Source organism: Dioscorea cayenensis, unplaced genomic scaffold (assembly GCF_009730915.1).
Source record: "Dioscorea cayenensis subsp. rotundata cultivar TDr96_F1 unplaced genomic scaffold, TDr96_F1_v2_PseudoChromosome.rev07_lg8_w22 25.fasta BLBR01000344.1, whole genome shotgun sequence".
In the NCBI taxonomy this organism is placed as follows: domain Eukaryota; kingdom Viridiplantae; phylum Streptophyta; class Magnoliopsida; order Dioscoreales; family Dioscoreaceae; genus Dioscorea; species Dioscorea cayenensis.
In genome coordinates this window covers 49,563-75,480 of record NW_024086735.1, presented here as the reverse complement: position 1 = coordinate 75,480, position 25,918 = coordinate 49,563, and the positions used below count along the sequence as shown (strand labels likewise).

Below are 25,918 nucleotides of genomic sequence, written 5' to 3'. Positions count from 1 at the left end.
TGGATGGCTATATTCTAATACTAGTATGTTATTTTTTTCTGTATAAAATAAAATTTTATTTTAGTCTTTTACTAAAACATTAATGTGGCAGTATTTTATGCCATATTAGTTATTATAATTCATTATTAATTTTATTAGTTATTGTGTGGTTTGCTGGACCAGTTGGCTGATTATAGTTCTATATATAGCAATTTAGCCATGTTATGAGTAATGCAAGATTTCATAACAAACGAAAAAAATCCCTCAAGAAGATAATTTCCATATTTTGATGTCTACCATAAGTTTTGCAATGGAAAGCATTGATAATGAACGATTCAACTAGACTTTTAGATAGTGTTAAATCATAAATATATGAATAAAAATGAATATTATAAAAAAAACAACAATAACAACAAGAATGGGAACCGGAGTATAGCTCAGCAGTTCTCACCTAATAATATTAGGTTTGAAGGGTTTCAAGTTCGAGTCCAGCGGTACCTACCAAAATCTTTATTTGCTTGCTTCATTAGTGGGCCTTAAAAAAGGGATATTCAAAGGGATATCATCCTTTGTAAACCAAAAGCTATCCCTAATGCAACTTCTATAGCAAAATTGTATGAAGACATATACTCTACAAGTACTAGACAGTACATTAAGAAACATCAATTCTCTCCGTTAGGAATGGTAATGGGGCTGGAAATCTCCACGGATACTCGACTTGAAAGGGACGGGGGTCAATCCATCCCCATTTCCTAAACGGGGACGGAGCAGGGAATGTTGTGTGTGTGTATAATTTTTTACAACATTAAAATATTCAAAGACCTAAATAACGATATAAAAAAGACTCTAATTTTAATTTAATTGAACTAATCACATAAACTATTTAGTTTTAAACTAATAACAATTAAAATTAGATATGAGAGGTTTTATATAAATTCAAAGGCCTAAGTACATTTATTAAGTCGTTTGTATTTGATTGTAATGGCGTGCTACCTACTTGTATGAATTCCAAATTTTATATTTTGCTTTATATCGACAACCATTTGGATAAATTTTTTTAAAGTATTTAAATGTTGGTTTGACAAGTTTGTTGAGCTCTATGTTGAGTAGTTTTGATGTTATCATATTTTTATGTATATATCTATGTAGAGTAGTTTTCATCTTTCAAAATGTAATAATATGTTTGCAAATAGAAAATCCCCATGTGGGGAGAGGATCCCCTCAAGGATGGGGATGGGGAAGCAAATTCCCCCATCAGGGAATCGGGGGTGGGGAATCCCCGATCCCCACCCAATTACCATCCCTTACTCTCCATATATTAATTTCTCTACCCTACTGCTAGGAAATTGGTTCACACTATAATAAAGAATTTTCCTATTCAGGCTTCTTCAAACGCTATTCCAGCATTGCTCCTTTGTCTAGTACTATGAGATTTATTAATTTGATACAAGGACACCCAATTAAAATCTTATTAGATGGAAGCAGTGATTACAACTTCATACAACCTTGCATTGCTAAGTCTATGAATTTGCAAGTTCAACCATCCAATCCTATTAAAATATTGGTAGGAGATGGCTATGCATTACAAGTTGAAGGATGTATTGAAGATTTCCAAGTTATTGTCCAGGGACATACATTGCAATTGGCAGTTTACTTACTTCCTACAGCTGCTACTAAATTAATTATAGGAGTTGGATGGTTGGCAACTTTGGGTCCTCACACGGTTGATTATAGCTTTTCTTCTATTCAATTTTATTGTAATTAGGCCTTAACTACACTGAAAGGAGAGATCAACACAAGACCACAACAAGCCTCAATTCATCAACTACATTGTTTGTGCACTACCAAAGCAATATTTGAATGTTATACATTAACTACATTTTTTGACACCAAGAATGTCTAGAGTTCTATCCCAACTACTACTTCTGCTTTGTCTCAACCATAGAATTTGGAATTTCCAAAAGACACGCCTGATAATTTGAAGCAATTATTGTTAAAGTATCACCAGGATTTTTCTATGCCAAAGGGTCTTCCTCCATCTAGACAGTTTGAGCACAAAATTGAATTACAAGCTAATGTCCAACCTGTCAAAGTCAAAGCATACAGATATCCACATAGTCAGAAGATAGAGATTGAATTGCAAGTGAAGAATATGTTAGCAGATTAATTAATTGAAAAGAACACCAGTCTTTTTTCTTCCTCAATTCTGCTTATTAAAAAAAAAAGATAGAACTTGGCATTTCTGTACATATTATAGAGCTTTAAATGCTATCACAGTCAAAGATAAATTTCTAATTCCTGAAGTAAATGAGCTATTAGATAACCTGCGTGGTCCTACATTTTTTTTCCTAAATTGGATCTTAGGTTTGCCTATCGTCAAATTTTACTACATCCAAGTGACAAACACAAAGACAACATTTCGCACTCACCATGAGGCAGAAAAGGATGCTAAGCTAGTGTTAAAAAGCAATAGAGAGAAAAAAGAGAGCACGTGTCTCAAAGGTTTCGTTGCTCATTGACAGTGTGGCCAAGAGAAATGGAGAGAAACATGTGAGCATGAGGATGGTGGTTATGTTGAGCTAGAAAAAAGAAATAAAATGTGGGGAAAGAGACGAGGGAGGGAAGGAAGGAAGAAGAAAGTTCTTATTGGCCTGGTTCTGGTTCTCTAGCGAGCTTCTCCAGTGACTGGCTCGGGAGAGAAAGAGATTCCCTAATTTATTTATTTTATTGTATTTCATCTTATTTTTATTAGATTTATAGCTCTATGAGATTAGTATTTCATTGTTTCTTAATTGATGCTTTTACTTAGTACTTGTTCATTTGATGAAGATCTTTGTTATATTTTAGAGATTTATTGGATTGGAGAGTGGTTTCAATGCGGGGAGATTGTAGTTGATTGAGTTGTCAATTGTTTGAATCTTAATTCATAACAAGTCCCTTGTGGGAGGTTTGTGTGAGGAGTACTTTTTCTTTTCTTCCAGGGTTGCATTGCGAGGAGATTTATCCCAAAAAAATCACCATAACTAATGCACCTTAATACCTAGCTGTCGCTTGATTAATAGCGCTTATTACTTTAGTTATAATAAAAATAAAAAAAATATTGGAACCCATAAACCATAGGGAAAGCTTGTCAACATAATATATGTTATTAGATTTAGTCTCCATGCAATTGGAATTAATCCTCCATCTGTTATATATCTTGTGATGTTTATTTATTTAATCTATTTTTTTCAATTTTGAGTTTCAATTTATTTGAAAATAAAACAAATAGTAGTAGAATGTATTTTTGGTCTGTGAGAAATTAGTTTTTTATATTAAAAAACTTTTAAAGTCCCCTCTAAATTTTTCTTCAATTAAAAACTAAAATGATAATGAAGAGCTTTTAAAAATTTTTTTATGAAAATATTTTTATATAAATGTTAATAAACCACAAATCCTCAACCAATGCATCGAAAGTAAGTCAATCTCTTGATCTTCATTTGGAAGCAAAACGAAGTAGCACTTAGGAATGGTAAATATTTTTTTCTTAAATAATATTTTTTTTAAAACATATAAATATTTTTAAATTAATTAAAATGTAGGGATGGTAAATTAGATTATGTGCCCTCATCTCCGAGACTCCAACTCAATAAAATAAAAACCCAAGATATAGTGCTAAATAATAATAACAATAATAATAATAATAATAATTGAAACAGTTCAGGTACTTTTCTCCATTTCCCTTTTAATCCCTGCACTCCAGAATAGGGTTGTAAATGAGCCGTGCCGAGCAGAGTATCACCAGGCTTGAGCTTGGCTTGAATACATTATTCGAAGGCTCGAGTTCCGCTCGAGCTCGTTCGAGCCATTTTTTTTTGTGCTCGAGCTCGGCTCGCTAAAAATCTCAAGTAGCTCGAGCTCGGCTCGTTTAAGCTCGAGTTAGGATAATATATGTATAATGTAAGCAATTTAATATAGTTATATAATTATATATTTTTGTAATTAATATATAAATAATTTAATATTATATATATATATAAGCTCGTTTAGGCTCGCGAGCCTTACGAGCTGAGTATGATTGGGCTTGAGCTCGACTCGATAACGTAAACGAGAAGCTCGAGCTCGGCTCGGCTCGTGAAAAATCGAATCGAAATTGAGCATTAACCGAGCCGATTTCGAGTAGTTCACGAGTAGCTTGGCTCATTTACACCCCTACTCCAGAATGAGCACCTTGTGTCCTTGCATTTTTAAGACTAGGTAAATCAAATCAAAATTGTTACGGTTGTCAGTTCTGCCATTTATTTTAGCCAACATGGTTTTTATGGAATAAAATATTATTAAAAAAATTAAGAAAAATAATAAAATAATAATAATAACCTTGCTAAGCATCAAATTCAGATCTAGAAACCTGAATCCGATCGGAAACCCCACCAGCGCCCTCTTTTCCCTTTTTCTTCCTCTTCAAAGCTCCACCAGCCTTTTTCCCCCTTTTTCTTCCCCTCATCATCCCCTTTACTCCTAATAGTTTCAAATCCAAGCACCTTCAACTTCTTGTCTTTGGTGTGCCAATGATTGGTACCCTCCATCCAACATAGGCGTATTCCTCCTCCTCTATTGTTTTTGTGTGCGTCATTGCAAAGCCAAAGACAATTACTTGTGACAATTGCTCAGATAAGGGTTAGTTGTTTGCTATTAAATTTGAATTCTTTACTTTCAAGTTTGATATTTGATGTATGAATGGATGAATGAATGGGTGATGTATTTCTTGTTGGCTAAATTTGTCAGTGATTTATTTATTAATGTTTTGATGTCGAGAAAATGGAGGGTGGTTACTTATTTATCACATTATATGTGTAAAGGAACTTATGTTTGATATATCTAATGTAGTTTGGAAGTGAAATTTTCTTGGTTACATTGCTAAGAATCACAATATGATCAAATGTGTTGTAGTTATTCTTTAAGGAGAGTCATTCTTGTTTTATTTCTTATCCATGTTTAACCTGGTATGAATTCTCTTTCTTTCTATATGTATATATATATATATATATATTACACTACTTATGGATGATTTCTACATGATGCCCGTTTAAACAATGCAACCTTTTTGGCATTGTAATTTTCCTTGTCTCCAACTATATAAACTTGTTCTTTAAACATAGAAGAAACCATATACTTGAGTAAATATGAAGTTAATCTTGTTCAAAATTCTAGACATTGTGATGTAACTTGTCTGCATTCCATGATATTTATAATTGTTTTAATCAGTGCCTATTAGTGATCAGTGTATATATATAGGTATACATTTGTGAATTTGGGAAGATGATATGCTATAAAGCATGGACAAGGATATGGGGATAAGACACTACACGACATAGACACGGCAACACGGCAATTTCTAAAAATAAGGACATGGGTACGGCGGGACATGGCAATAAAAAAAAATTATATATGTATTTTTTTAATGTAAAATACTCATTGTAAATATAATTAATTATATTTCCCTGTTTAAATATAAATAATTTTTATAGTAAATCTATTGCAATTTGTTATTGTACATGCTAAAGAAAGAGTCTTCAACATTGAAGTAACAATAGTAAATACACTGATCACCAAAAGGCACTTCCTTCATGTTCATTTTAAAGATAAAACATGCGAAACAAAACAAAGATAAAAACATATGAAACAAAACAAAGATAAAACATGTGAAAGAAAACAAGTTTTCCAAGTTCAACCCAAACACAATAGAATTAATTTTCCATATCTTCTTCATTGCTAAAAAGTATTTTCTCCATCTTTGGTTCATCAAGAGATAAGTTAGTAACTTCAAGAACACCAACACCTTTAAATGAGTCAAAGACATCACCACCAATGCCCCAATTCTTGGATTCCCCTTCATTGTATTGAGGAGACCTTCTTGAAAGTAGTAGAAGATTAGTATGTTCAAACACTAAATCTTCCGCATGTTGAGGATTCATCTTGTTTCTCTTTAGTGTGTGAATAAAATATGTGCTCCAATTTCTTTCACAACATGATGATGAGGAAGGTTGTCCACCTTGAAGTAAAGGTGTAGATGATCCATGAACCAACCACCAAAACTTGGGCTCTAAATTCCATCTATTTTGTAATGAATCAAAGGGTCCAAAAGCATCTCTATGCGGAGCAAAACGATTGGGGACCTCATTAAGCCACTCATTGGAATAGTACCTATATATTGAAAATAAATTCGGATTTTTATTAAATTAAGATTTTATCCATTTAACTTATTACAATATGCATTAAAAAAAAAAATCAAGTAGATTACTTTGGATTTAAAGAATGGGCCATGCAATGAAGTGGTGTGCTACTCTTGGTCCATCCATCAATAAGTATCGCATATATAACCTCATAAAAGGTTGATTTTTCCTCTAACTGTCTATGTTCATGCTTGTAGATGGTTGTCTTCACCTTTTTCAATCATTGTATCCCACATCTCATACACCAAGTAAAGTGTTGGTCTATCGGTGTCCATAACCCGAAGCATATCATAGATAGGTGTAGTAAAAGAGATGACATAATCTACTTGGTCCCACCATGAATCATTCAAAATAATTTCCTTCACATTTGTAGCTTTGGAAACATCATCTTCTCTATAAGAGGGACCATTCTTCACTAATGACCATACTTTGAAGACCTCGTTTAATAAGTTTGAGTCGTTTTAACATGATAATAACCAAGGTAAAATCGAGTTTCTGTAATAACAAGTAATTTCAAAGACACAAAAGCATTGAATATTGCTAATCTCATTGAATGATTCATTATGAAATTCCTTATGAAAATAGCATCATCACCGATTTCAATTATCCAATGCAAAGCATCATAAGTTACTTCATTTTTTCAATAATTTTAGTAGCGCAAATATTTTTGAGAACAAGATTGAGTGTATAGACTACACAAGGTTTTTAAAAAATATACGAATATTGTGACTCCACCAATGATCCCGCCACCTTACAAATTGGTGCATTGTCGATTATTACTCGAACAACATTATCAGCTCAAATTTCAACTATAGCATCTTTAATCAATGTCGCCGCATAATATTTATCTTTGTACTCCCCTTCACAATTAAAAAATTTTTTTTTAAAAAATGGCCCATCTTCAAAAGCAGCCATAAAATTTATTAACGGTCTTTTTTGTGCATCAATGCATCCACCATATACAAGACTTAATCCTTTTTCCTTCTATGTTCCCTTTATAGGTTACAATAAATTCTCTATATGTACCTTTTCTTTTTGCAACAATGTAGTCCGCAAAGCATTATACCTTGGAGGTATATAGCTGAAAATCATATTGTTAGCAGCATATGTGATTGCACTCACAAAATAAAAATTCCTTGCAAGATGAAAAAGCAACTCTCTGGAATAAAACATTCGAGCAATTTCAGAATCCAAGTTCTCTCGAGCAATAAGGTTAAATATTTTTTTCTAAAGCCCCCTTTCTTTTTTTAGACCCCAAGTTCTCTCCCTCATAAGATGTTGCACCCAAAACAACTTGTGCTTGAGAGGAAGATGGTAATGGAATTGTTTTTTGTTTTGATTTGAATTCAACCTTTTCTACTATTTTATGCATTTCACTAAGATGATGTTGTGTCACTTTTGCACATACCCGAATCCCATGACCATTAAGCTTCAACAAATGGGCTTTGACACTAGAATATAAATTTTTAAAAGTAATATTGCAATAGTTACATCTGAAACTTATGTTCCCTCCTCTTTCATTTGCTTTTGGCAACTTTGTTACATATTTACACAATGGTGTGTTACTAACATCATCTTGACTATCAATAAGTGCATTATTTTCTTGAGCATGAACCATTACTTGCACTTGAAACTTTGGATTTTTGAAGTCATTCTAAACAAAGCCAAAAAAAAAAAAAATCCCCTAAGAATAATACAACTAAAATGAGGAATCCAAATTAAAACAAAAATACAACTAAAATGAGGAACCCCGATAAGATTAATCTAATGAAAATTATTATAGCAAAAATCTGTTGAATTAGAACTCCCAAATGAGGGTTGGGAAATTGTGATTTTGAAGAATCACATTTTCTACTTAGAAAATTAAAAATTAAAAATTAAAAATTTAATATTTATATAATAGAAAATTTTGTAAGAGTGAAAGCATATAAATAATTTTCTATACTTGTAGACTGTATAGAAACTTAAAATGGCTGGGATTAAAACTGCTAGACGGAGATAAAGAGAATGAAGACTGGAAGGAGATAGAGGGGTTGTTTGGTTGCCCGTATTTCCAATTATAGTGTAAATCAAATTACATGTAAGTCAATTTACTGCATTTTAACTTACATCATGGTTGTTTGGTTGCATGTAATTGAAAATACTGTATTTACTTTTCAAATATTTGGTTTAATGTAAGTTGTGGGTTAAAATCACCATGTAAAATAAGTGGTGAGATTATCTTTTTTCCAAATTTTTTAAATTTTATAATTTTCTATAATATTTCATTTAAAATATATTTTATTAATTTAAGTTTATTGTATTTAATTTAGTTTAATGTATTTTATTTATTTAAATAGATTTAAGTTAATGGATTTTTCAATTTAAAATCTATTTTATTTCTTAAAATTAGTTATTCAAAATACTCGAATTTAACTTACTAATACCACCATCATTTAGTGTTTCTCACTCAAGCATACTCACTTGAAATTAATCTTAAAAACATTCACATTCTTATGATAATAATAATAATAACAACAACATAAACAAGTGGTAGAACATTGAAATGCAGGGTTAGAATTGAAAAATTAGATGTAGAGCTCTTGCATCTTCATCGGAAATATTTACACAAAACCAGAATATTTTTATCTAATTGTTTTTGGGGATAATTTTTCTGGTGAAACAAACCTTCAAAATAGAGCAACAAGTGGAAAAGACCTCCAAATGGCTTCTTCTGCTTCTTCTCCTTCGTTGAGATATTTACAGAAAAGACGAGATTTAAAGATATTCACAGTAACCCAAAAAAATCATCGAAATTAAGAGTAATCGGTTCTTGCCGGAGGTGATCACTGGAGGAGATTGTAAACCCAGGTGATGTCCGGCGAGGAGTTCTCAGGCTTCTCGAGGCAATTTTCCTTGCTGAGCCTTTTGAACATCTTGGCTCATAGAGCTCGGCCGGATTCCACTCTCTCGACGGGCTGGTTATAGTCGGGTTCCCATCGATTGAGCCAGCCGGAGGCATCAGTTGATGGTTGAGCTCGATTAAACGTTGCTGATCTTGGAGAACCGAATAAGCATCCTCCCACTTAGTGACATCGGAGGGATAATTCGATGGCGTCAACGATGGCTATTGTTTGTTTTATGAGGAGTAATTTAAAAAAAAAATGCTGCATTTGGACTTATGACCAATTTGGTCGTAAGTCCAAATGCAGTAAAAACACCCCGATTATGTAAGTAAAATCACTGCATATATGCTTTCATAGTAAACCAAACAATCCATGTTAGTATTTTATCTATAAATAAAATTACATCACACCTATTTAAGGGTAACCAAACAACCCCAAAGAGGATAAATATGAGGGAATTCTTGGATTGTAGTTGAATTAAAAGCTTGGAGAAGTAAAGGCTGTAAAGCTACTGGAAGCAATCAGATCAACTTTTTTTTTCTCTCACTTAAAAAGCCACAGCTGTATTTTTTTCAAAAGCACCCACTAAAAACAAGTTACTATTTCCTTAGTTTAAAACAATTCATTTTTTAATGATGTTATATATATATATATATATATGTATGTGTATATATAAGGTTTTAAACAATTCATTTTTTTAATGATGTTTTAATATATATATATATATATAATTTATTTTTTAAAAAAATATATTAAAAGTTATAATCATCAATTTCATGAAAATTATTTATTGTATACACATTAAATATAATTCAATATACATAACGAATCTAATAAATATATGTTAAAGGAAGTCTGATTCTAAATGGACATGAAGTCGAATCATGTCCTAACTCGAGATCTCATTGGATGTGTGAGGCGCATATGCTTTTTGGTGAAATATCCCTGTTTGATTAAGAGCTATCGACAAATATCTTTCTTTTTCACTTTCATTATTGAAATAGTAAGGTAGTTCACAATTGACTTTGAATTATACTCAAGGTGTATTTTAGTCCTAAAATAAAACATTGATTATTTTTTGATTGGTTTCTAAATTAAGATATTTAAATATACTAGTTATTTTCAGCCTCTCATATTTTGACTAAATTAAATTTTAAAAAATCATGATAAAATGTCTGGATTTGGAAATATATATATATATATATATATATATGGGCCTATAGCTAGCAAATAATGGGCCAACTAAGAAGGCAATCCACCACTAATCTTGAATTATAGTTGAATTAAAAAATATTTTTTATTTTTATTGTATGTGTTTTGTATGTTAAATACTTTCAATATGTCTATTTTTAACCTCTCATATTTTGATTCAATTAAATTTTAAAAAAAATCATGATAAAATATTGGATTTGAAAAAAGAAAAAAGAAAAAAAAAGGTCTATAGCTAGCAAATAATGGGTCAACTAGGAAGGCAATCCATCACTAATCCTTTATAACTAAAATAAAAACATTTCATTGTGTGTATCTGTGTTAACTATTTTAATATGTTTATTTTTAACCTCTCAAATTTCAATAAAATTAAATTTTTAAAAATCATGATAAAATATTCGATTGAAATTAAAAAAATAAAAAAATGGGCCTATAGCTAGTAAATAATGGCCCAACTAGCAAGGCAATTCACCATTAATGTTGAATTATAGTTGAAATAAATTTTATTTTCATTCAATGTGTATGTGTGTTATATAAATATTTTAATATGTTTATTTTAAATCTCTCATATTTTAATTGAATTAAACTTTCAAATTTTATGATAAAATATGTAGATAGTAAAATCAAACTAAATATGGACGTACAGTTAATTACTAAAAAATGGGTCCAAATACTAATATAGTTTATAATTGATCCTGTATTATAAAGAAGTTAATTTCACCCTTAACTTTTACTTTTTATGTTTTTTTTGGATGTGTGTTAATTATTTAAAAATATTTTTTTAAAACCTCTAGTATTTTAACTAAATTAAATTTTAAAAAATTATGATAGAAAATTAAAATAAATATTTAAACTAAAACGATAGACTGGAATTAATCCGACAAAGCCTAAATGTTGGGAGTTAAATGTACAACCATAGTTAACTTGACAATGGACTGGTATTAACAATAGATTATATAAATATAAATTATAGCAATAAATAATAGTATAATATGATATAAAATATAATTATAATAACATAAAATTTGTTATTTAAATTTGATATTTTAGTTTATAATATTTTCCAATAAATATTTACAAAGAGTAAAGTTCAAATGAGTCTAAACAAAAATTTTTTTTTAAATAAAAAAATCAATAGCTAGGATTGATTTTTGCCGAGAACCCTTAGATCTTAAAAGGCCTCTCTCAAACTCTCACAGCCACCGCATGTAGCGCCTCTGTTCTTCTCTCCACCTCTCCAACCCTTATCACCTCTGCGCAGCGTCTCTCTTCTTTCCACCTTTCCAACCTTCATCACCTCCGCTCCTTGCAAGCCTCATAAAGTGCCTCCCTTGAACCCTCGTGGTTGCCGCCTCTCATCATGCACAATGCCTCTCTTCTTTTCTCCACCACTCCACCTCTCATCACCTCCATCTTCCTACGAGGCTCATGCCGGCGAAGATCTTGACCCTGACCTCTGCAAGCCCAAGATTAGATGAAAGCTTCACCACCAAAAACCTAGTTCAGTGGTGTCCAGGTGTGTCGAGAGGTGCCCATATTTATTCGATTTTAGTTTATCATATTAGAGGGTGTTAGATATGGTGTCCGACGGTGTCCATAATCAGACGCCAGCACAACACTGGTACGTCGGCAAAACCGCCTTGTCCGTGCTTCACAGATGATATAGCATAGAGTATTAGTTAAGAAAAGGGAAATGGACAAAAGGGGAGGGCTTGCGTAGATTAGAGTTTATGTACACATGTATATGTATATTTACTTAATTAGTAAGTCATTGAAATTTTCTTAATTAGCAAGGTATTGATATATTTCTTATTTAATCAGTGGCTCATTAGTGATATGTATGTACATATATGCACATGTATATATCTGTAACCTAGGGAAGATGATATGGTATGGACCGTCAATTATGCACATATAGATAAGTGTCTATATCTACATATAGATGGAGAATATGCGAATTGGCAAGCATTTTTTTTTTTTTTGCAATGAGAGAGGGTCTTTATTAATGTGGGTTGAATAAAGATATAGAGCGTGATTTCATTGAATAACGAATGTATATATAGATATAGATTTAGATAGCTATAGATTTAAAGTGTGTTTTTAATACACACTTTTCATTATGGTAGCAGAACCTTTAATTAGTGAAGCTGCAAATTGTACATATACAAATATAGATATATTGTGCTTCTATACATACACTAATCATTAGGGTTCAACATATATGTGTATGTGTGTGTGTATACACTCATGTGTACATATATCCACATATATAGATCTTTATTAAACTACATAGAAATATTAGGGTTCCAAGAAAATGTTCATGACACGCAAGTGAAAATTTCTACCAATTAATGAAAAATTTAATGGTTCTATGTTTATCTTCTAGAGAGTTTATGTTGTTTATGCTACTTTAATTATTTTTATTAACAAAGTGACACTGTTTGCTTTGGCTATGTATGCTTATCTTAAAGTTTGTGCTGTTTGTGATGCTTGTATTTATTTATAATTGAACTTTTAGATATAGCATAGCTTCTTTCTGATACATACATTATTAAGTATTACCATGGCGGGACACTGTCCAAAAGAAGGTAAGGTCACCTATGTTGATAATACAATTAATGAATTTATTGTAGGTCTTGACAAAATATGTTATTGGGACTTACTAGGGGATGTGAAAGATTTAGGATATGATATTGTAAAGGATGTGAGCTTGTTATATGTAGATGGTGGAGGGACATTATTAATTGTATGTGATAATCAGCCTATGATAGATTTATCTAATAAATTAAACACACATGGGGTTGTAGATGTTTATGTTGAGACTTCAAAGGTTAATAAGCATAGCAAGGAACTACCAGGAAGCCTAGTGTCTGCTAGTGATAGTGATGGGGAGAGGGATGGGTGGGATGTGGATGATGGTGGAGAACTTAGTGATTCTAATAAAAGATCAGGAAGAAAGGTTAGTAGATGACCCTTTACATAGATTATAATTCAAATGAGGATGAGGAAAAAATAGAGGCTAGGGATAAGATTAAAAATTAGGAGATATGTTCACATGAAGAAGACATTGACAGAAGGGAATGATAGTCAAGATGCTAATGAAGAAAAAGATGAAGTACCAGACATTAATGCAATAGAAGGTCCTATTACATATACTTTGGCAGGTCAAGCTAACCTTTTCCCATCTAGAGGTAATATTTCGTTTGTTTAGTATTGGACCGTCTCTAGCGGTTATATCGATTCTACTAAGTTATTTAGTAATGCCCTTCGAGTATCGTCTTGTTTTAGCCGATCTCAGTATCGAGTGTTTTTTTATGGATTGCCATTTCAAGTATTGCCCCTATTGGGCTTCTTATGTCAGGATATGGCTCGAATAATAAATATTCCTTTTCGGGTGGTCTACGGGCTGCTGCTCAATCTATTAGTTGTGGGTTTTAAGAGTGAGTATTTGGACTCATTAGACCCAAGTAGCTATGAGGATACATGCCAAGGGTTAGATGTAGATGATGCCGAGGGTTAGTTTTGAGGGCCTGAAATTATTTAAACATGAACTTGTTCAATTTTAAATCAAAAAAGGGTTTGAATTTCAATATGTAAAAAATGGAGTAAGGGTTAGGGCAAAATGTGCAAAGAAGTGCAAAGAAATGCAAATGGCTGGTTTTCTACTCTTGGTGCAGTGGAAAGAAGGTGTATGCTAAGAACAGCTATGTATTAGAGCACTCATGCCTTTTAGGGACATCTAAGAATAGGAGGGTGTTAGGAAATATAGTTGTTGAAAGATTTTTTTGATGTGATAAGTGGCATGCCTTTCATAAGACCTAGGCATTTGAAGACCATGGTGAGAAAAGAGTTATGTGCATTCATATCTAGTAAGGTTTATAGAAATACAAAGGCATTAGTGCTCAAAAAAACTAAAAATAGTACAAGGAGGACTTCTTGGTGTTGAACAATTATGTTCTAGAGCTGAAGCAAGCAAATCTTGGGAGCAATGTTAATTTTGTGACTAAAAGAGAAGATGTATTAGAGTTCCATGTCTTCCAAAGGATCTACATTTTCTTGACATCTATTATAGAAGGCTTTACAGCTGATTGTAAGAACATCCTAGGCCTTGTTGGCTCTCTTTTGAAAGCATTAATGAAAGAAATGCTTCCAATGCCAGTGGTGAGAGATGAAAATAACCAGATATTTCCTGTGGCTTGGGCTATTGTTGAAAAGGAGACAACTGAGAGTTAGGATTGGTTTATTTAACATCTAAACTCTAATATACAAATAGGAGATGGTATTGGGTAATCACTAATAAGTGATATGCATAAGGTATTATTATAACTATATGGTTGTGTGTGTCCTAATCTACTTATTACTTATTTGCAAATGTTGTCCCAGTATTTTTTAGGGCTTTATCCATATAGTGAGGGCCCTTATCCCATTAGTGGAACATAGAATGTGTGCTAGGCACATATATTAAAGGCAGGGCAAGAGAACTGCTAGTGTTGTAGATAATTTGTTGGAGAGGCTAGTGCTATAGATGATTTGTTGCTAGGTTTACCAACAAGGTTGACATAGTTGCAAGGCTAGGCACATAATTGCAATTTTGGAATGTTGCTAGGTTCACCAACAAGGTTGACATGCTAGAGAAGGTTATGTTGTTATCTTGGGATGCCATAGTTATTCTTGCGGGAAGTGGGATAGGACAAGAATTCCTTGCCAACATGCATTGCTATCACTTGCATTTCAAGGCTCAAATCCACTTGATTATGTATGTGACTAGTATAAAAAGGAGATATACCTCAAACCATATGAGTTCCCTATAAATCCACCAAGATGTAGAGCATTTTGGCTAATAAATGAAGAAGGACCAATGCTTCCAACCATACTAAAGGCCACAATAAGGCTAAATGTTCACAAAGAACTAATGTTGTAAGTTAATTGGTTTTAATTTCTTTTTGCCTTTTCATGTTATCTTGCTAATTATAATGCTCGTCTATATGCAGGCTAACAATCCCTGAGTTGGCTTCCAAGTTGAGACAGCTACTCCATGTTATGAAGCTATTTCAAGTTGGAAGGAAAGAAGGAAGGCAAAAACTGATGCTGCTTATGGTCCAGTGAATACATTCTAAGTAATAACCCTTTGTTCTCCTTCAATATGGTCAATTGTGTAAGTTACACATAATAACAATAATGATTATTTGATATAATGCAGACTTGTAGTGTTTACCTTATTGTTGGGAGGGAATTAATGCATGGCTCTTCATTTTTTACTAGCAGTAAACTACTAGTGAGTTTACATTGTCATTGTACTTCTTGTTATGATTATTAATATGTTGTTACAACATTCACATTTTTTTTAATACTGGTATATGTCATTTGGTAGCTTTCATGATCAGGGAAATAAGAAATATGAGGGTAAGAGGAAGGACATAACAAAATGAAGAACTAGGACAACAAACATTTGCATCTGTGGACTTCCCAGCCTTTTCAACACAAGATAGCACAACAAAGACTACAACTAAGCAAAGTCCTGCACTATGTATTTCAGAATTAGTTCTCTAGAGAAGGGTTTTTGTTGTCAGGTGTTCTTGACCCTTTTTTTTTTTTTAGGTTTAATCCCCTAATTAGTCTCTATAAGTAGGTCAACATGCCCTTTTAGTCCCTCTAATCTAATTTGGCCTCCAGAAGTCCCTCTATTTTTTGGATTGAGAAATCCTAGTCCAGAAGGTAACAGACGTTGGTTTCTCTGTCAATAATTGCTGATGTGGCATTTTTTCAGATTAAAATATGATGAAACTAATTTAAAAAACCCTAAATGCAGTTAAGTGACTAACTCACTCTCACTTAATGTTTCGGATCCGGATCCAAATAGGATCTAGACCCGAAAACATTAACAACCTAAATCCCTTCATCTTCATCATCTTCTTCTTTTTGTTCTTCTTCTTTCTCCATTAACCCTTCCCTCCATCCCGTACACCCAAACCCTTAATCGCATCCCAGAACATCACCACTATCACTTCTACGACCACCAGAACATGACCACCTTCTCCCCTGGAACAACAACGCAGATATCCATCAACCATCACCTAACTCATCTTTCCCAATAGTCAACAAAGCCTCAATCACAAAAATATTGCCCATCCACTCATCAAAGATAGTTGAGAGCTTGAGAGCTAGTCAAGAAAACCTGAATGACTTTGTTTGGATGATTGTGGAGACAAGGAGGATTTGTGCTAATCTACCTGCCTTCAATCCGAACTCAAAGAGTCCAAAGAAGGAAGATTGTGTTGTCTTTATGTTTTTGTTTTTAAATTTTTATTTATCAATTGAAGTTTGAGCTTGTATCAAGGATGATCAACACAATTCTTTAATGAACATGAAGAGGTTGTGTATGACAAATTCAATCATTCGTTATAAATGGAAAATCTTTTTGTTTTACTAGCCAGGAGGATAATTAAATCCAATTAATGGATTATTAATCACATTAATCACACTCAAAATAAGAATATCTGTTCATCGACAAGAGCAAAATAAGCATCCTGAGAAAAAAATTCAACAATTACATATTATGTTATAATAATTGCATTAAATTTATAACTGATAAATTATGAACATTTCTGATTATAATAATTTCATTGCATTGCATTGAGTACAATGTATACAAAAATTAATGAAGAACAATAACATGTTATAGTCAACAAGCCACAAGAATAAGCACCAATAAGATATTCTGTTTTTAAAAGTGGTGAAGTACAACTTTTAATTATAACACTAAGCAATAGTTTGACAAATAGTTTGACAAAAAAAGAGCCCATGCTAACAAAAAATTGCACTCCCAAAACATCATTTTGTACATAATTCAGAATTTTTCTTTAGTTGCAACAGCTGTTATGCTTTGTTGTGTTGATAATTTTGAAGTAGTGAATTCTGCAGACTGACTTTGTTCATTTTGCTTTTGTTGTTGACCATGAGTGGCCCCTCTATTCCCCATCCTCTGATCATCACAAGCAACTAGTACCATATGTTAACACAATTTAAAAAAAGTAATTGATTTAGTTGGGACCAAACATTGAAAAAAAAATCTTACAATAAGTTCACTAGGAGAAATAAATGCAGTGGACTTGGGAGCTTCCCTTCCAATAACAATTCCATCAGTGCAAGCACCCTATAGCTCATGAAAAAATAAATTTCAATATTCTATGAGCATGACCTACATCAAAATGATTCAAAATCACATTAATTAAACTAGTTCATACTCTCAAAAATTTGAATGAAGTATGACTAGAAGTGGGTGCCTTCTTCTTGCCTTCTTCTTTCCTTTGGATGCAACAGACATGCCTCTTTTTTCTCTACTTTTCTCCTTTGATTTTCCTGCATCAAGAGCTTCTCCTAATTGACTTACCTCTCCGCCTAAACTAACATTAGTAGGTTTTGTTGGTTCATGATTACTATCATTACTGTCAATCTACAAAAGCATAATTATTTTTTAAGATTGCAACCAAGAAAATTTAATTTTGCATATAAACATATTATTAACCTTATAGAAAGTAAGAAATCTCACAAAGAAAGATGCTCTTTTTGGACAACTTAACTTGTTGTGCCCTTCTACATGGCATATGCTGTACTTGAATGCCCTTCCTTCCCTGGATAATTTTGTCTTGCTCTTGCTTTTGCTTTCCAATGGCTTCCTCTTTCTTTTTTTTACAGGTCTACCAGGCATCCTTCTCGCCATAGGAGGCAACAAGGACCCTTCTACACTTATTGGCCAGAATGATCTACCTCTCACTGGGTTAAGAACAAAGCTATATGCCTTTAGGTACCTATCTTTCTTAAGCCAATCAGAGACATAATTGAGTGGATCTGCTCCAACAAAAGCAATTGTAGCTAGTGAGTGTTGGCAAGGAATGCTACTTTTCTGCCATTTTCCACATGAGCACATCTCGTCTGCCAGCAGAACAACATACCCTTCTCTTTCATTTAGTATCAAATTATCCCAATACACCTCATGGGATGCACCCCCATTCCATTCAACCTGCCATTTAGCACTCTTTTGCCTTTCTTTTTCAATCTTGGGGATTATACTAGGCCCACAATCACACCTCCATTTTTTAGTATACTCTCTTTTGATAGCTATCCTTGTCATGACATATTGTCTAATATCCTCTAACATACTAATGATTGATTTACTTCTAGATTCAAGAATGACACCATTAAATGTTTCACACATATTATTATTAATTACCTCACATTTGACAAAATCATTAAAAAAGGCTTGACACCAACCTGAAATTGGCCATTTCTTTAGCAATTCTTCCACAGCAGTCTCTCCTCCTTTAAGTGTAGTCATCTGGATCCAACTGTTTGTGCATCTCGGGCTGGTTAGTACACCTATAAATGCTCCAAAATTTAATTTGAAGCTCCTTGCCATAGTGTTTTTCCTCCATCTTGCGTAAATGTGTCTTGCACACATCCTGTGCTTAATCATGGGTAGAAGATCTTTTACAGCATAGATTAAACCCTACAAGGAAGACAATAACAAAATTACAAATTCTATTCTAGTCAATGAAATAAATTTCTTGTGAAGAGTTTTTTTAATACCTTTTGCATGTCACTGACCAATGCCCATCCAAGCCCATCAACAAGACCAAGATCAGATTTCAGTAAATCAACAAACCAAGACCATGTCTCGCTTGTTGCTACCTGTACAACTGCCCATGCAATTGGAAACATCTAGTTGTTACCATCTCGTCCAACGGCCACCAATAATTTCCCCTTTAGCAAACCTTTTAGAAACACCCATCTAATCCTATGATCCTCCTACAACCACCAAGGAATCCCTCTCTAATAGCTGCCAAGCATATGTATATTTTTTGAAAAGTAGGCAATTCATTCTGGTGTTGCCTTTTTGACTCAACAATCACATTAGAGTGAGGATTTGTTGTCTTCAACTCCAATGAATAGTTATATATCACCCCAAAATCCTCCTTGAATTGTTGTTCAATTTTTTTAAGTACTAGATCCCTTGCATTTCTGCACACCTTATTGGTGATGAAGACTCCCTAGTTTTACCTCACTAGTGCCCTCAAATGCCTTGGCCTAATGAAAGGCATGGTAGTGATGATCTCCCCAAACATTTTAGCAACAATTGGAGATGTCACCCTTCTATTTTTTGTAGCTCCAAGGAGGCATGAATGTTGTGAGGCATAATGTTTCACGACAAACATCTTTTTGCCACTACACTAAGAGCACAAAATAAACCGATTGCAACCTTTAGCAGAATACCTTGCTCTAACCCTCAGTGCATCATTTTTGATGTATTTAAACTCAAACCCAACTCTTGTTGAAAATTCAACCAGTTCATTTTTGAATTGTTTCAAATCCTTGAACCTTAGATCTAGAAAGAAATCATCCAAGGGAATAGATGGGTCATACACTTTCCTGCTGGACCTATGTCTTCTTGCATCATCTCCAATAGAACCCTCACTTGTATCTTCATAACTGCCAGGATCTGAACTATCTAAGTAGTCACTTTCATAACCAATCACCTTGCCAGTATCTGCAACTTGTTTCACATTATTTCCTGTTTCTCTATCTCTTTCTGCACCTTGGTCTCTATCACCATTGTCACCATTTTTTTCCACATTCTTTTTCATGTAATGTCTTCTTCAACTGAACAAATTTTCTGACCTTGTTCCTAGCCTCTTGTATCTCCTCATCAGCATCCGAGTTGTACTCTATAAATGGGACATCTACTAGTGTCTCCTCATTATCTTTGCTTGACTCACTGGTATTGTCACTAAAATTGTCTTGATCAATATCTAAATTGATAGCCTGAGCTTCATCCACATCTTTATCAACAACATGATCACCATCTCTATTAGAATCAGCTAATAATGCTTCTAGTAGGTATTTCCCATGATTGGCATTTGATGTTTCTACATAAACATTTGTTGTTCCATGTTTTGTTAATAACTATGTTAAACCAACAATTCCCACATCATCACTGATATTTTGCAATGTCCCCTCATCATCTAAATAGAATAATTCTATTGTCTTCTTAATATCATACCCTAGTTCTTTAAGATCTCCTAATAGATCCCAATGGCATAGTTTGTCAGGGTCCATATCAAACTCATCTACTTGCCCACTATTGTAACTAACTTCCCCTTCTCTTAACAAGGACCCTCCATGATAATATTTTATAGTGCACCCATTGTAGCCAACCATGTTGTAATGTATTAAAACAAAAATCTAAATTAATAACTCACTTCTATGCAACTACTAATTTACTTCAATCATTGCAAGGACTAAGTGGTTATGCTAAAACATTCAAATAAGGTGCATAAACTCAAAATATATATAAATGGGGCAAAAACATTATGAGAAAACCAAACTTTAGCATTAACAAATATTGTTTCATCTTATCTTGGTTAGCATTAACAAGCATGAATTAGAAAACTAAGACAATGCAGTTAATCCATTTATATTACAGTTAGAACTATTTCATAACATACTATGACAGTATATTTTTCTACATCAATTGCGGCCTCGAATAAAAGTAAAAGTTAGCAATTTAAAATATTTCTCAAGTAAATACTAAATATATGATGCACATTTGGCTACCTAACTAACAGTACTTCTAAGAAGATCTTGAAAAAAATGAAATAAATGACCATGTACCGAAAGAAATATTAAGGATCTTAGAAGTTTTAGCTAATGGCAGGTTTACACTTCAGAGAATATAATATCCTCACAAGTACTATGACAGGAGTAAGTAGAAGTTCTGATACATTTTAGGCAATTGCAATAACAAGTATGGGTAAGAAAAAATATTCTTAAAAAGCTAAATTAAAAATTTTCAAGAATCCAAAAGAAAACCTAAAGAAAAAGAGCATCTTTAAGAAAATCAGCACATATCATATTTTGGTTAAGAAATAGAGCATCTTTAAAACTCCAATTATTCCATGGACATTTTAAAAAGTGTAGCCATGAGAAAAATAGGCAAGTTACCAATGCTCATAACCACTAGACATTAAAACCCATGTATGATAACAATAGCAAAAAAGAAGAACAAACCTCTCTAGTTCTTTCTTATATAGAAGGAGTTGTTTATTCAAGCAGGTGGTACATAAAACTAAAGCACTTTTACGTGGAAGTATGACGAAAAGTTACTTTTAGAAAATGATAAACAACAACAACAACCTCATTTCAGTTAAAAGTCAAAACATAGAGACAAAAGAAGTCCAAGTGAACATGTTCATTGAATTAAATTAACAACATATGGAAGGGTTAGCAAGAAAATATATAATGTGTTACATTTGAAATGCCTTGTAGTATGCTTTTACTCTAAGAATTTTTTTTTTCTAATGAATGATGTGGACATGATGTTACATTTCCCATGAATCCCTAACAATGATTTATTTTGGTTTGCATGGTGTTACATGATGTTGGTGTTACATGAAGTTACATTTCCCATCCCTAACACTAAACTTTAGCATTAGTAGACATTATTTCATCTTATTTTGGTTTGCATGACTCAGCTGAACAAGATTAATTTGGTCCTCGTTTCTCTTGTAATGTACAAAATTATTAATGTCATTAAACTAAGGTTGCAACTAAGCAAAAGTTTTGTCCCATCGTTTTTTCAATAGAATAGTCATTTTCCACATTTTCCACCCATGATTATATATAAAAGTTATAATGAGGAAAAAAAATTTTAAAAAAAGATAGGTACTTCAAGGGAAACCTTTTTGGTCCCCCCTAGCATGTTGACCATGCACCTAACCATGCTCTCACTCTTATATGCTCTTTATTTTTTTTCTTCTTAACTCCCATATGTTATCTCATGGGGCCCATGGAGTGGACCATCAACACTACACTTCTCAATGTTAGTTAACTTTTTTTTTTTCTTTTTACATACTCATGATTTGAGCAATCCTAATGGTGGTCCTGCCTACCTAGACAAATCTGAGTCCTATGGCAGACCACATGAATTAGATGTAGTTGTTCAAGATTGTTGTGTATTGCATTAAATCTTCTAGTTTAACTAAATCATCTTTAATAGAAAGGGTTGACATCATTAAATCCATTGAATCAAATTAACAACATATGCAAGGATTAGCAAGAAAGTATATAATGTGCTACATTTGAAAGGGGTTGTAGTATGCTTTTATTGATATACAACTACTCTCTGCATCATATTAATATCATGTGTTAGGTAGAGATATCAAATCTAGACAAAAAAAAGAAAGGATTATGCACATTTGCAGCATAAAAAAACAAAAATCTTGGAGTCTTCAGTATTTTCAATTTGAAACCCAACTTGCATTCGAAATATCATAGCAATAATCTTTAATGAAATGAAGTTTAGATATGCACAACAACAACATAAAACCCAAAACAAACACTTGCCTGACCACTTCGCAAAGGAGATTCTTGGGCCGATTAAAGTTGTCGAAGGACTTTTTCAACTTCCCTGGCTGATGGGGTCTCCGATCATGCAAACTCCAGACAGGTTGGTTGTTGGGGTCCTTGGCTGCAATTGATGCTGTGTTGGGACAAGCGAGGAAGGTGGTTGTTGATGGATCTATTCCGGTGGTTGCAAGGGAGAAAGGTTTGGGTGTACGGGATAGAGGAAAGGGGCAATGGACAAAGAAGATGAAGAAGAAGAAGAAGATGATGAAGATGAAGGATTTCAAAGGGCTTGTTCAAGGTCTCTGGCGAATGGGTTCTCCGATCATGCAAACTTCAAACAGGTTGGTAGTTGGGAATCCTTGGCTTCAATTGATGCTGTGTTAGGACAAGCAAGGAAGATGGTTGTTGACGAATCTACTCCGGTGGTCTCAAGTCTGAAGGGTTTAGGTGAGGGTTTGGGTGTACGGGATGGAGGGAAGGGTTAATGGAGAAAGAAGAAGAACAAAAAGAAGAAGATGATGAAGATGAAGGATTTAGGTTTTTAATGTTTCGCGTCTAGATCCTATTTGGATCTGGATCCGAAACATTAAGTGAGAGTTAGGTAGTCACTTAACTGCATTTAGGGTTTCTTAAATTAGTTTCATCATATTTTAATCTGAAAAAATGCCACGTCAGCAATTATTGACGGAGAAACCAACGTCTGTTATCTTCTGGACTAGGATTTCTCAATCCAAAAATAGACGGACTTCTGGAAGCCAAATTCAATTAGAGGGACTAAAATGACACGTTGGCCTACTTACAGGGACTAATTAGGGGATTAAACCTTTTTTTTATTGCCATTCAAACTTCAAAAATGATATATGAGAGGTAGCATGCAAAGTTGGGTATCTTTTTTTATTAATTGCATGGTATGAGCCTTATGTTCTGTGAATATGGGTAGCATAAATGTTGAAACTATTATCTGTAAAATTGCCAAATTTAAGTGATGAATGAAGTTGAAAGTTTCTTTAATTGTCTGCTTTTGCAATTGTGAATTTCTTCTATTTGAATTTGTCCAACATAACCTATTGTGAATTTCTTCTATTTGTATATGTGCAACAGAACCTTTTGTATATACTATCTGAAGTTTGAATTAGATCAATAAAGTTGTGAAATCCTTTTACAATTGTTGGACCTTCTATATATGTTATATGTTGGAATTTTTAGTTGAAAGTATTATTGTGATGCTTAAATTCAATAGAGTGCTGCTTTTGTTTTTTTGTTTTTGTTTTTTTTATTTTTTGTATAAATAATAGACTTTAAATGTTATTGCATCAAGAACATGTACTAGATCAAACAATTCTGGAATATTATTGCATCAATTGAAGCTTCTAGATTAAACAATTCTTGGTGGGTTCTTAATTAGAAAAAGTTTTCAATCTTAGTGCATAAAAAGGGTTAGGGTTAAGGCAAGGGCTTGTTGTTTTTTCACTGATGAAAGCTTGTGTCTTTAGGAAATTTCCATTTGATCAAAATTTATTTTAGGAAATTTAAGTAATATAGCGGAATATATATATTATATAGTTGTAGGCCTAGGCTTAGAATTCCTAGCTTGATTAGTATCTCTTGATAGGATTTGTTTTTCTATTTTAAATTATTTGAATTATATCTTTTGTTTAAATGCGACATTTTTTTTTAGGGAGAAATTAGGGGCTAGGTTTAAATTCTCTTTATTTGATTAATATCTCTTGACGGTGACACGAATAAATGAAGAGTAGGGATGTAAATTGGGGCTAGAAATCTCCATTCCCGCGGGGACCGGGGATTCCCTGGGAAAATCCTCCCGCCTCGCGGGGAGACGGGGCGGGGATGGCATTCCCCGCCCCGCTCCCCGAGGGGATTCCCCGATTTTTAATTATATATATATATATATATATATTGAAAATAACTTATATGATTATTTCTCTATTTTTTTAAAAAAATTCAATATGAATATAAGATTATAAGGACCAAATATTTGGATTTTAAACAAAAATATATATTTTTAGTATTTATTAATAATATTTTAGGCTTTTGGTAATACTAGTGTTACTCCCGTGTAATGTACGAATATAATTATATGAAAAATATTTTAAAAAATATAATAATTTTTTTTTATTTTCTATAAAAATTAAGATGAAATTAAGATTAGATAAAATCAGCTATTTATCAACTTTGAAGATATAATATTTTTAAAAAAATTAATTGTATTATATATTATGAGATAAAATAATAAAAATTAGTTTAAAATAATATAAATTAGTATTATGTTATAAATATTTTAAAATTATTAAAATAATATTGGTAAATATATTTAAATTTTTAACTGCCTTTTACATTTGGAAATTTGGTTAAGCTCATTATTTTCTATACTTGATATAGTTGTATGTTACATTTAAGATTCTTTAATAGGGTTTGAAATATTGTCAAAATTGTTTTCATATATTTTTATATTACTATCTTAAAAGCATAAATTTTTTTTTCTGTGATATTTTTTTGGGTTTTTGTTTTCATATTATTATTATTATTATTATTATTATATAGATATATATATGTATCTATATATTATTTTTTTCCATTTTTCATAACATAGTAAATATCTTTAAATTTTTGTATAACTTTTATATTATTATTATTTATAAAAAATAATTTTAAAACATTTTCATTTGTTAATTGTCTTTATATACACAAAATTTTGTTAATGTTATTCTTTTATGTATTTTAAGTAGTTTTATGAGTGAAGAGCATAACATATTGGTAATATTAATATATATTAATAATATTTAAATAATTTACTTTATATATATAAAAATATATAATATTATACCATATAATGAATAAAGTGGGAATAACCACTTATGTTATATTTGAGACTCTTTAATAAAGAGATAGTGATGGAGCAATTTTTTATGGTAACAATCAAAGAAGAAAGTTTGATACCAATTGTGAAGAAAATTATGGTGGTGATTACAAGGAGAAGAGCTTGTTACATGAGTTATGTTGCTTATATTATAGACTATCATAATATCAATATATTATTAGTTAAAATATACAAATTATAACGATTTGGGACTTGATTTATCCGATCTTAAGAGTGATTCTTTAGAAAAGTATATAAATGGTTTGAGCGATTTAATATTAATAATAATAATAATTAATGTGTTTTAAAAGGGTATATATACAAAAGACACGCTTCATAAAAATCTGTTTTTG

At 32.3% G+C, this 25,918-nt stretch overlaps 1 protein-coding gene and 1 long non-coding RNA gene across 2 annotated transcripts; one reads left to right on the top strand and one right to left on the bottom strand.

Annotated features, from left to right (window-relative positions):
- Positions 1-11,454: 11,454 nt before the first annotated feature.
- LOC120254106 lies at positions 11,455-15,543 on the top strand. Its single transcript, XR_005534525.1, has 2 exons — positions 11,455-11,801; positions 15,277-15,543. It is a non-coding gene; the product is annotated as an uncharacterized LOC120254106 (long non-coding RNA).
- A 1,589-nt stretch (positions 15,544-17,132) lies between these two features.
- On the bottom strand, positions 17,133-19,257 carry LOC120254107. Its single transcript, XM_039262253.1, has 5 exons — positions 18,872-19,257; positions 17,835-18,791; positions 17,676-17,738; positions 17,361-17,438; positions 17,133-17,267 (listed from the first exon to the last, which is right to left on the bottom strand). The coding sequence occupies exons 1-5, from the start codon at positions 19,001-19,003 to the stop codon at positions 17,133-17,135; spliced, it is 1,365 nt and encodes a 454-aa protein (XP_039118187.1). The 5' UTR covers positions 19,004-19,257.
- Between the last annotated feature and the right edge of the window lie 6,661 nt (positions 19,258-25,918).